The sequence below is a fragment of the Crinia signifera genome, chromosome 3 (assembly GCF_055691185.1).
Source record: "Crinia signifera chromosome 3, ASM5569118v1, whole genome shotgun sequence".
NCBI classification, from domain to species: Eukaryota; Metazoa; Chordata; class Amphibia; order Anura; family Myobatrachidae; genus Crinia; species Crinia signifera.
The window spans coordinates 66,271,518-66,284,048 of record NC_139219.1 but is presented as its reverse complement, the minus strand read 5'-3'; the positions used below and the strand labels follow the sequence as shown (position 1 = coordinate 66,284,048).

Here is a 12,531-nt window from a genome sequence, read left to right as displayed (position 1 = left end):
AGAGATACCAGTGTCTCATTTACTAACTTGTCAGAAGCTGGTTAATCCTAGTAAGTGTAGAGAGGATGCAAGTGTGGCCCTGCCATGCACACAGACCCACTCCGACATTGTGCACCAGGAGGCACTGATTAGCTATGGAAATGAGGGTAAGAGCAGGAAAACAGCTCTGTGTGGCAATCCTTGCCTGGAGCAGCGGCAGTGCCAATATACATATCTCTATGCATTTCATTTTAAACACACAGTTGCCTAAATCCATCAAAGGTCCAACACAGTGTCCTCATGTAATGAATGGGTTAATAATACAGGCCGTGTGGCTTTTTGTTCAGGTACTAGTTTCACTGACCTGTGTGAATTCCTATGGCAGACTGTAGGGAGGAACTTGGAGAAATAAGCGGGGATTTCACACAACACGATTTATAAATGTTTGACAAAAACAAGCATCAGAATGACACTAATAACAACATTAATGCAGGCAAAATATTATCACTCATGTAGCGTTGTGGTATTCTTTATTTATAAGTTCCCCTGCCAGCCTGTTCCACCTCCGGCGCATGAAATAATTCCAAGCTAATACTGTGATCTCCGATGCATGAAACATTTTAATTAATTAGTATGAATTCCCAGGTGTATGGTATGCATGGATTCCAGTAATCTGTTTTGTGTCTCATTGCTTAAGGATAAAGAGTTCTGCATCATCACGGTCCCTCACCTCACCCCTGAATTTCCCCTGCTTCAGAGCTTTGTTCGAGCTGTCCCTTTGAGTACATGCACTTTGCCTCAGGAGCTTTATATTTTCCACCGCGCTGGTCTGATCAAGTAAGTGGAAAATCAGCCCCGCAATCTCTGCCTGTCTTTTTACACCTGCATTTGTGTGAAAGTAGTATCACAATATTACCATGTCAGCGCACAGCTCCCGGCCCTGGCGAGGCTGCTTTTATTTCTTTTGTCAGACAGCTTAATAAAATCTGTAACACGGCACTGATGTCCGACTGGAGCATGTAGGCCAGATGCCTGTTTAAATGATTTTCTGAGAGCGTTCTACTTCTTATAGGACATTGTCTTTTGTTTAAAGTGGAGCAGATATTCCATTGGTGACATATACGAATGTATATATATATATATATATATATATATATATATATATATATATATAGATATAGATATACAGGTGGATGTAATAGGCGGCACTCTCGGTTTCTTAAAGTGAAAAAAACTCCTTTATTGGTCCGACATGTTTCGGAACATGTCGGACCAATAAAGGAGTTTTTTTCACTTTAAAAAACCGAGAGTGCCGCCTATTAAATCCACCTGAATATCCAAGGCCGACCATCCAGAACAGGAGGGCACCGGGTATTGAACATACTCATTTGGCAGTGGAGTGCTGGGCTTACAACCATATATATATATATATATATATATATATATATATCTATATATATATATAGATATATATTTATATATATACATACAAAGGAGTCCAGTAATCGCGCAAATATTTCCTTATGGTAAGGATCCGTCCATATAATGGTAAATCATGCAGTGCAGCTGAATTCTGGGGAGAGGTTTCACCAAAACCTCATGGAGGAGTGCATGCAGGAAAAAACCAGAAAGCGCACAATGTGAGTATAAAAGTAAACAACACTTTTACTAAATGTAATAAAGTCACATACATGTAGGTTTAAGATAGCCGGTATGCAAAGGTATATTAACCCGGAGAGAGTTCATCAGACGTCCACACGCTTGTACAAACTCACGTCGGCGGCTGAAACTCACGGCCGGGACCTGGATAGACCAAGAGACGATCACAGCGTCACAGCATCAACGTCGTCAAAGGTCCGCCCCAAATGCGTTTCGTCATTGGATGACTTCGACGAAACGCATTGGGGCGGTCCTTTGATGACGTTGATGCTGTGACGCAATGAGCATGGAACCCCTGGCAATGAGCATTAGGTAAGCAGCATTTATGTAGCATCATTTTTAATAGGTATTATGGTGTTTGGCATATTACGTAATGGACATTATGGTCTGTGGCTTATTACGTAATGGACATTATGGTCTGTGGCTTAACATGTAATGGGCATTATGGTGTAAATTTTTAATGCATGCCTTTGGCGCACAATGCCCCTGTTTATGAATCATATTATGCATTATTGCTCAATCCGTTTGGTATAGTGTATATTTTGGCTCAATCCATGTGGCAAAATGTGAGCTTTGCCTTAATCTGTGTGGAATAACGTGAATTTTGTATCAATCCATGTGCCATAGTGTGAATTTGGATCAGTTGTTGTGAATTTTGGCTCATTCCATGTGGCATAATCTGTAAGAGGCAAGTACAGTATAAGTGGGTTACCTGGCAAACTTAGGTGACCACATAAAAGGTGCTGAAATGTTGCCTACCAAGTTTCGGCTTTCAGTATTCTTTTTATGACTGGAGTGCCGCCTCACCCCGCAAGTATCTTAGGACATCGGCGTCCTGTGGGTGCACCTTTGGAAGGCACCCGCCAATATATTTCCCTGCATTTTTCTAAGCCAGCCCCCTGCCTTTTCCAGGCATATATAATTAGTTGAAAGTACAGTATTTACACAAATAGAGACACACCCATGAGCAGACCACCCAACCAGAACACTGGTTTCGCCCCCCACATTATTAGGTGCTATATACAACCCCTATTATTGCGCATAATAGGCCCTTGATAATTATCAGCTCCAGGCCCATTTAGACCTTAATCTGGCACTGCACACACGTCGAGGGCGATGCTGGGAGGGATTCGGGTGGATCTCTCACAGCAGGCAAGCACAATAGAAACCCGTAAGCTTCTATAGGGCAATACCAATCTGACGTTGGGGGTTGTCCATCCAAGCCCTGGAATCTATTGCATTTCGGGCTTGGCACATATGCGGTAAGCACAGAAACCTCAGAAAATGTCATTTTCGGGGTTTGCCCGCATTTAATTTTTTGCTGCATCTCACCGATAACTACATGGGTGTATTGATTGATAGATGTAATGGTGCTGCAACTGCGGAATACTTCAACTCCATGTGCTGCCTGTTTCCTTTAGACAAGCCTTTGTTCCTGTCTCGTCTCCTGCTATTTACCAATATATATTATTGTGTATTAATGTACTACCATCTACCCTCATAATTCTCATATATAAACCATGTTCCTTCATAGAAAGCAACTATTATATATTCCTTTCAAGTCAAGGGTTGCATATGTCTTGGAACATTACTGTATCTTATCTATTGCTTATATGTATACAGTATGTATGAAACAAAAACACATTGTATTTGTACCAGATGGCCCCCTGTCTGCTGAGTTCCAGATTGCAGAGGGCTGTTGTAGTCTGGCTTGCTTACATACTGCCCTTTAACCATTGGCTGACTCATTTTAATATTCAGCTTAATTTAAATTTCAGTGATTGTCATCATACATCATACATGATTTTGGCAACTATTTCATATAGAAATATTACAGTTGCATGCGCTCAAAACATAAGCTACAAAAGATGGAGCCTTATTTTAACATAAGACACATACTGTATCTGATAATCTGTGATGATTCTCTTGCTCATCAGTGGTTCCCACTCCATATATATATATATAGACAACACTTACCTATCCTGGGAACCAGGTTAGGAAACAGACCAGCACTCACGTAGTTTGAGTTGAAGAAAAAAAGGTGTATTTTCAAAACATTATATAAAGTGTAGTGCAGCAAGGCTGACCCAACAGCCGTTTCAACTGGATGCCTTCCAGTTGAAACGGCTGTTGGGTCAGCCTTGCTGCACTACACTTTATATAATGTTTTGAAAATACACCTTTTTTTCTTCAACTCAAACTACGTGAGTGCTGGTCTGTTTCCCAACCTGGTTCCCAGGATAGGTAAGTGTTGTCTATCATTATCCCCCTTGGACCCTGCACCGCATCATTCCTTAAACATCTGAGTGCCGTTTTGCTTCTCTCCATATATATATATATATATATATATATAACATTAACAATGATCTGTGAAAGCATTCTACAAATGCTGTCTGAGGCATACAGCACACATTAAGAGTTATACTGTATATTTCTTTGTGTCATGTTTACTTCATATATTATATGTAAGTTAATATAAATTCTCTTTGAAAAACAAAACAAAAAGTAAGTAACCCCCTTCATTACAACCACCTAGCTCATTTCCAGTTGCAATATTTTATGCACCAGTGTGTTCTGAATGCGAGATTTGTATGCAGAAAGTGGATGTAAAATAGTAATGAAGTTAATCAAATGGATAATAGAATCCAGACACCTATCAGTGCCATGGGACTAAGCTCTAATTAACAAGCACAGATCCTAAGGATAAGAATACTAAGCTTAATTAATATTATGTTTTCTGATGGCTCTCTCTCTGGCGGTGACCTAGAGCTGATAAAAAAATTACATGTACAATATAAGACCAACACATTTATGTTTAAAGTAGATTGGGGTATGTGTGAATTGTCTTACACTTTCAGAACACAACTTAAGAAATCATTGTTTTGCTTATAAAGTAGGTATAACATATATTGTTCTTGAATGAATAATTAAATATTAAAAAGTATTAAGTATAGTGCTCTCATCTTAGCAGCAGCATAAAAAATATATATGTACAATATGTACTTTATATAGATAGGTTTCCATTGCAGATTCAATGGCATCGACAGCTTAGTTGCATGGTTACTCTCAGCAACTCTAGGGTTGCTCAAATGTCCAATAGTCTGTGCAGTGTTAATCCAATGCTACATCTTTAGACAACGGCACCAGATCGAGAAGCTGTGAGCGGGTTTTTGTGTTTGTTTGTTTGTTTTTACAAAAGACAGCTCCTGCGGCATTAATGGTTGGCCAATTGCATAACATTCTGCATGTTCTCAGATCCGCTGTGACCGAAGACACCACACCAAGTCCTCTTGCACCCACCTATTATTAACCACAAGAAGGCCAGTGGTTCAGAACTGCCTTGGGCAGAGCATTCTGGGTAAAAAAAACAGCTAATTGTGTTTATCCTGAGAAAAGAGCTCTAGACAATAAAATATATTATTGGAGCACACAGGGTACATTACCATTCATATAATAACATAATTACTGTAACATTTTGAGTCTTTTGGTCTGTACTGTATCTAGGCAGTTCGGGCAAAGTAAATGACTTGGCTAACTAAACACATACATTGTGCATGCTACACTTCTGGGCCAGGTAAAAGATCAGTGGCTGAAGGCAAAGTAATTTGACGAGAGCCTTCCAGGGGTTATAACTGAGTTGGTGTCTGAGCCAGGCAGTGTCCCTTTACCCCAGGAACACTGCCTCTGCTGAGTGCCATATTGGCCCTGCTGTTGACCCCTCTGTAGGTCTGTAAAACATTTCCCTTCCCTACCTCTGAAGAATGCAGTCTTTATGTGGACTGAACCAGTGTTTATGACAATGCAGCCTATAAGTTCATTAGTAACTAGTAACATTGTTCATGAATGAGCCATAAGTCCATATGTTTAATTGATGGTCATGTCACTACTTTCTATGGAACCTCTGAGCATGCCATGCAGTGTCATTTGTTAACTAAACAGACACATGTATGATAGGCAGCTAACCAAGGCTCACAGATTTTACTCCAAGCTAATAAGGAAATACAAAGAAGCCACTTCTGTAGAACATTTCTTGTAATATGTAACTGGGCAATAAGAGCAATATACCGAATCATAATGACAAGAAGAATAACATGTAGTCAAATCTTTCATTTTTCAGGAATCACATTTTTTTGTGTTTTGATAAAGGAGGAACGTGTGGGTTTCATATTATCCCAGTGCCAGGCTATACACCGTTCTCCCCGAGATATAAACCAGGCTACGTGTACTAAGTACTAAAAAGCCCAAGGGATTAATGCGCTAATGGTATTGTAGCTGCATTTTCCCCAGCTTCTCAGTGTTGCTTCCTGCCTCGGAATAATGGTGCTGAAAGGACAGCTCCTGTGGGTCTTTGCATTGAACAGTGTGTATCTACCAGCTTCTGCTTTATAATAGGCTGCATTAGTACACGGATAATCTGCAATTACGTTTCATGCAGATAGTAGCCATTTGCATGAATGTTTTACCTTTATTTTCAGTTTGCTGCAGGTGAGGGCAGCAAAGTCCAGTGATGTGCCAGCTGTGGAGAAGCTGATCAGGACACTGACACTCCATGAATGCATACTGGATGACCTAAAGCTCTACAACGCAGCTCGGAGGGATCCTGTGAGTGGATTCTTATCAAAACTGATTGAGTTAATGTGGTGAAGTTGTTAGTGTGATGTCTTACTATAATAAAAGTGTAGATATACTGATACGCCACAATAGCATTCATCTGCTTCACACAAACATGCCCTTAGATATATAATAACATCTAGAGTATAAAACGCATCTGTGGGAAGATCCTGTGCAGACATTGGGGCAGATGTATGAAGCCTTAACAAGCGATAAATGCAAGGGTGATAAAGAGAGATAAACGTCCAGCTAATCACCTGCTAACTGCCATGTTACAGGCTGTGTTTGAAAAAAGTCAGCCAGGAGCTGATTGGCTGGACTTTTATCTCTCTTTATCACCCTTATCTCTTGTTAACGCTGAATACATCTGTCCCATTATACCAGGGTTGTACTAAGGCACCGCGATATGGTGGCCTGAGCATTTCTTTTAATGTACTTAGGGGAGATTTATTAAACATTTTTTAAGAGGACAAACAGAGATATTGGGGCTAATTCAGCATAGATCGCTAATGTGAGAATTTGCAGTGGACAGCGAGGAGAAGCCACCTTAAAGACAAGGGGCCAGAGTTTCAGAGTTCATTGACTAGTTTGGAGTTACATATACCCTTTTCACATCGCAAATGCCGGGTCGCATCCAGGATTTGGAGACGGGTCTGTCCCAGGAGCGACCCTGCATTTGCAATCATGGTCTGGGTTGCTGGCGTCAGCAAGGAGGCAGGCAAGGCGGAGCGGTGATGCGTCCTTGGAGGGTGGGGGAGGAGGCAGTTCCTCAATATAGTGTGAATGGTTACCCGTTCACGCTGCACAGTAACCTGGGTCCGACTAACTCTTCTTTTAAGTTTTAACCCGAGTTCGAATGCCGGGTTGCTGGACCCGGGTCATTTGAAAAGGGCCTTTCGCACTGCACATTTTTCCCGGGTCAGTACCGGGTTATTTATGCGATGTGAAAGGGGTACTAGAGCCCTAGTATGTAAGACAATTTTTCCAGCAATAAACTAGTAAAAATGTGTCTCGTGCAAAGTTACATATATCGAATACAAGCTAAATTACACAGCGTTTCCCTGATTTAAATCTTCAAATTGTTAAGTGACAATAAGGTGGATATAACTATCAACAGCGTTATTAGCCGCTTAGCAGGTTGTCCAGCACATCCATGAGGTGGCTGCCCTCATGGACCCCCATGAGGGAGAATAGCCCCTGTCAGTTGGGATCCCAACTGTCGGACATTTGAACAGTCAGGATTCCAATGTTCGTATAGTGACCATCGGAATCCTGACTATTGGGCCATAATCTGACACCACTTCTAACCGGATCTTTTCCATATGCCTGTATTTGCTATAATGAGGGGGTAAATATAATAGGGTTAGAGAAGCCAGAGTTGCATTTTTAAAATACTGCCATTCTCGGACAAACTATTACACCTCTGGCTTCTCACATCCTATTACCCATAGGTGGTATCCAGGAGAATTCAGATATTGTTCCACACAAGATAATCCATAGTAGATATCATTCTGGGGCATTGCCCAATATGTATTGGGAGCTTTTGATTGGATGCTTTCTGGTCATCTAAAGCTATTGCAGTTTCCAGGAAGAGGGAAACATTACATGAATGGTTGGTTCTAAAGGGTGTTTGGTGGGTGGAGAAATGTAGAAGGTACAATATACTGTATAATTACCTGATGTGAAAACAGTGACCTATAGTTTGTAAGACTGCAGTGATACATTATGGTGACATACTTATTTTCCATGAAATGTGTTTTAGGACGGAACACCGGTTCAGGCATTTGTTGCAGAAGTTGCCGGCCAGATAGTTGGAGTTACGGTTCTCAGAAATGAAGAGGTATCTTATTTTAATTTTCTCTTAATACCTGTATTTATTGTTTAACCTCTCTGTAGTTACAGCTTAATGTGGTAAAACAGGTATTTGCAGTCAGCAGAACAAATAAAAGTCAGAATTTGTGGAACATTGTCATTTACCTGTGTAGTTTTGCTTTTATCATTATTGATGATTCTATTGGATATCTCATCCCACCTTGAACAGACTCAGCGTAAACAGAGACAGGTTTTTCTGAACAGCATTGTAGGCCCTGGGCAAAGCAATGCACTGAGATGTCCCGTGGCGTCGAGAGGGGTGGAGGGAAGGGTTACTTTTTACCCGGGTCTGCTGGAGGGGCCCCGTTCCAACTCCCCCATTGCAGGGTGCTGGGCAGTGGGCGATAGGTGACAGGTTGCCACCACAGCACAGCCTCTCTTCCCAGCTCAGCACACGCTGCTTAGTGCCATGTGCTGAGCTGGGGAGAGAGTCAGCTGCAGCATCAGCCTGTCATCTCTCTCCCTCTCGTTTATTATTTGATGCCCACCGGTGGACACCCCCCTTCCTTTTTACCAGGGCACGGCCGACCTGTTGGCACCCCTGGAGTCGTCTTCTTACCCATTAACAGCAACCAATTCAAAATAAAATCACATACCCGTCCTGCCGGCCTGCGCTATCTTTCCACATGCTTCCATACAGTAAATGGCTGTCAGCACTCTGGTTGATGGATAGCTCCAGCCATCCATCAATAAGCATTCTGACATCCAATCACTGTCTGGCTAGATGCTTGAAGTCAGGTAGAGAATGCCCTGATTGTATGTGACCACCATCAGGGGACAATGAAACGTGTTGTTTTGGGAACACTTGCACTTTACCCGTCTTGGATCAGCTTCCACTCCAACTCCTTACCCGAGGTCCATTGGCACATCTGGATACAATTACCTGGGAAACCACCACCTGCTTATTTTTGGGATCTTAACCAAGAGGAAAGATATTCTCCAAAGTGGATGACAATACACAAGCTACCGCACCCAGTCAGGTTTATGGACACCCTTCATATACAGCATCCTTAACTTTGTACCAAGCCTTTATGGGGATTTTATATTTCTACATGGAAGCATTATAGGAACAAGCGGGACTGGTATAAGTATACCAATATTTTATTGTTTTTATACCCCAAAACTCATATAATACATCAAAGCTGCTATTGTTTTTATGATTTTATATCTATTGCATTGCCTGGGCACCAATTACATGTGTTATTTCAACATTATTCTTTCATTAATTTAATAAATTTATTTTTATCATTGTGATACCCAATTGATCTAACCAATTATTCATTAATTGACCAATTTTGTTTTAAGCGCTCCACTTAGTTTCTCTGGTACTTGTTTAGTTTCAAGATGGCAGATATATCGCATGTGATTGCATGCGATGGGATGCGATTTGATAGGATTTTGTACCTGTTCATAACCCCATTATCCACTACGCATGGAGATGTTTCTATACAGTGTGGCGAGCGCAGCGAACCACCGAGCCCGAAGCGTGGCGGGATGCGGATTACTTTACATGTATTCCGTGCCGAGCGCAGCGAGCCCCGCAAGGGGACGCGGAATACATGTAAAGTAATCCGCGTCCCCACGCGGAGCTCGCTACGCTTCGGGCTCAGTGGCTCGCCACACTATATAAAATCAACTCCATGCGTTGTGGATAGTGAGGTTATGAACAGGTACAAAATCGCATCACATCGCATGCGATTTATCTGCCGCCGTGAACCTAAACGAATACTGTTTTTTTTCATGTACCAATAAAGAGACACACTGATGTACCCTTTTCTTGCTTTTACCATTACTTTAATTAGCCGATGAGCCAATTTCTAACTGTGCAGTAGTGTCACGAGTTGCAAGCCATGGTATGTGCAGAGAGAGTTAGATTTGGGTGGGTTATTTTGTTTCTGTGCAGAGAAAATAGTGACTGCTTTATTTTTACACTGCAATATAGATCTCACTTTGAAGTAAAACCCCACCCAAATCTAATTCTCTCTGCACAAGTTACATCTGCCCCACCTGCAGTGTACAAGGTTTTGTCCATTTGAGAAGGAATTTGCCTTTGCGAGTAAACCAGAATAGGGCCATACTGTGGTGCAAACCTCCCAACTTAATAAAAAAAGGAATGGGGACTCCGGCTCACAGCGGAGACATGCACTCCCAAAAAATGACTGTAGTCTATATGGAAAGGGGCATGGCCTCAAAATAATGTTACCGTGAGCCATACGCCCTTCCATGTCACTGTAGTGAACATGGCCAGTGCTTTGTGAGCTGCTGGCCATGCCCCCTTTCTCTGTACAAAGCAAATGACAGGGGGACTCCCTACTGCTGCCCCCACCGTGGGACATTGCTGCATCCAGGCGGGATGCGAGACAGTCACAAAATTCCTGACTGTCCCATCAAAATCGAGGCAGTTGGGACGTATGCTGGTGCAGCATTTTTATCACAATACACAACAACTATGCTAGACTGAGGGCTCAAACAGGCAAGTGTTCGCTCACAAAGTGCATACTTTGCTTTTAAACCAGACAATAGATTAGAGATCCATCACAGCTATGGTTTTTCCATAAATATAAATGAGTATGTTGTACATTATAGTCTCTTTAAGATCACCTCTTCCTAAATATGTTCATGACTGTGCCTATAGCTGGAGAGAACATGGACACATAACAGCAATGGCATAATAGTTTGTCATCATGAATTCTATAATTATTATTCAGTGTGACAGAGCTGCTGTCAGGTTCAATGTACTGACATACAAAAAGGATGTAATAGGCTGCTATTAGATACCATTATCAGTTATTGTACTGAACACTTTCAATCTGAAGACATTTATGCAGCTTTCCGTTGGTACTATATATCTGGGGCTATATTAGATGTTTATTATCCCATTGTGTGTGGTTTATAATGTTGAATAAAAGTAAATGGAAGAGTGGGCCAGCAAGAGAAAAGTTCACGACTAATAAAATGACGTTCCGCTACAAACTTATTCCTATATGCTTCCCTAACTACATGTTACACTGTCTGTAAGTGCAGTGTAACTAGGTCATTCCATAAGCTACAATCACACATAGGTATTGTATGGTGAATATGATACAGACATTAACTCTATGGGCCCATTCATCAATGATAATATATGCCAGCAGAATATTTAGTATCACAGTGATACAGATGGTATTTAGCATCGGTTACCTGTCCAGCAAGGTCCAGCGGTGTCCCCCTGCTCTGTGGCTACCTGAGTTACCAGCAGCCTGTTGGTGCAAGCAATGGTCATCTGACTGATGGACTTGTGTCACAGTCATCTGCACATGCTCATTTTGCTACAGCCTGCTAGGGACTAAACAAAACATGGAGAATTCCCTGAATCCCGAAAGGCTTTGCTGGGTCACTATTGCTGGCATCTGTAGGGCATAAGCAGTACAGTCATAAACAAATACAGTTGTTTGCTAAATGTTGGCAGATGTCAGCCACTATAACTAAGGACGCGAATTGTCGAATTTGCAGCCGATTCTGACAACACGCGGCCGTTCCGACACTCGACAGCCAAACGGCCGTGAATCCGACTGTCGGGAACGTCCCTTTTGTCCAGTACTAAAGTACCATACATTAGGCCGGCTTGTCCAGTCCCGGACATGTCGCCTAATGTATGGGGCCTTTAGTTTTCCACTCCATATAAAAGGTATTACCTATTGTGCCTGTGTTCCAGAAACCTGTGTTATGTCTCTTTCATTTCTTAAATATCGTATAACATTCTCAAACATCTCCCGTTTCATTCTTGCTGCTGTTCCATTGCTCTGTAGGACATTGAGTATATTCGCTCACACTACAACATTGAAGATTTTATCTACTTCAACCATCATCAACGGGATGAGCACGGACATCTTCACCATTATGCCATGAATCCAATATTTAAACACTACAGTAGGCATTTCCTGAAAGAAGTTCTGCGCTTATCCCACAAGTCCTCCTTGTATTACCCTATATACCCACCGTATGACAACAATCAGGTAAGTGGGCATTATATGGAACAGCGCTCAGTAAATTAATGATTGGTGAGATTGTTTGAAAGGCAAAACCAAACTGTTGCTACTGCCCACAACTAGCAGACTGTACACTTGGCCAACTGCCTATTATCCCAATACAAGTGACGTAATAGAAAGCATATACTGTATGTGACATCATTTGTAAACAAAAAAACATTAAGGTAATGATAGTAATGATGCTCATTTACTGGGTATTGGTGCTGTAGGGCTCAGCAGATGTGACATCATGAACTGCCTATAGGTGGTCAGCAGTGTATGAGTTTACAAGTTAAGGTGGCTTTTAATAATGGTACTATTAATGGCTGCTTTGTATACACAGATCCTATTGTCAAAGTACAGAATTCACGTGCATTATATTTTTTATAGCGTTAGTGATGTG

General features: G+C 41.6%; 1 protein-coding gene across 4 annotated transcripts in view; it reads left to right on the top strand.

Annotated features, from left to right (window-relative positions):
* Nucleotides 1-12,531, top strand: part of CFAP61 (cilia and flagella associated protein 61) — a 256,250-nt gene that overhangs the window by 89,921 nt on the left and 153,798 nt on the right. For all 4 annotated transcript variants that reach the window (XM_083175929.1, XM_083175928.1, XM_083175927.1 and 1 more), the window contains 4 exons: nucleotides 677-816; nucleotides 6,114-6,240; nucleotides 8,012-8,089; nucleotides 11,910-12,116. In XM_083175929.1, coding sequence (XP_083032055.1) covers nucleotides 677-816; nucleotides 6,114-6,240; nucleotides 8,012-8,089; nucleotides 11,910-12,116 — 552 coding nt within the window. The remainder of the gene's footprint in view (nucleotides 1-676; nucleotides 817-6,113; nucleotides 6,241-8,011; nucleotides 8,090-11,909; nucleotides 12,117-12,531) is intronic.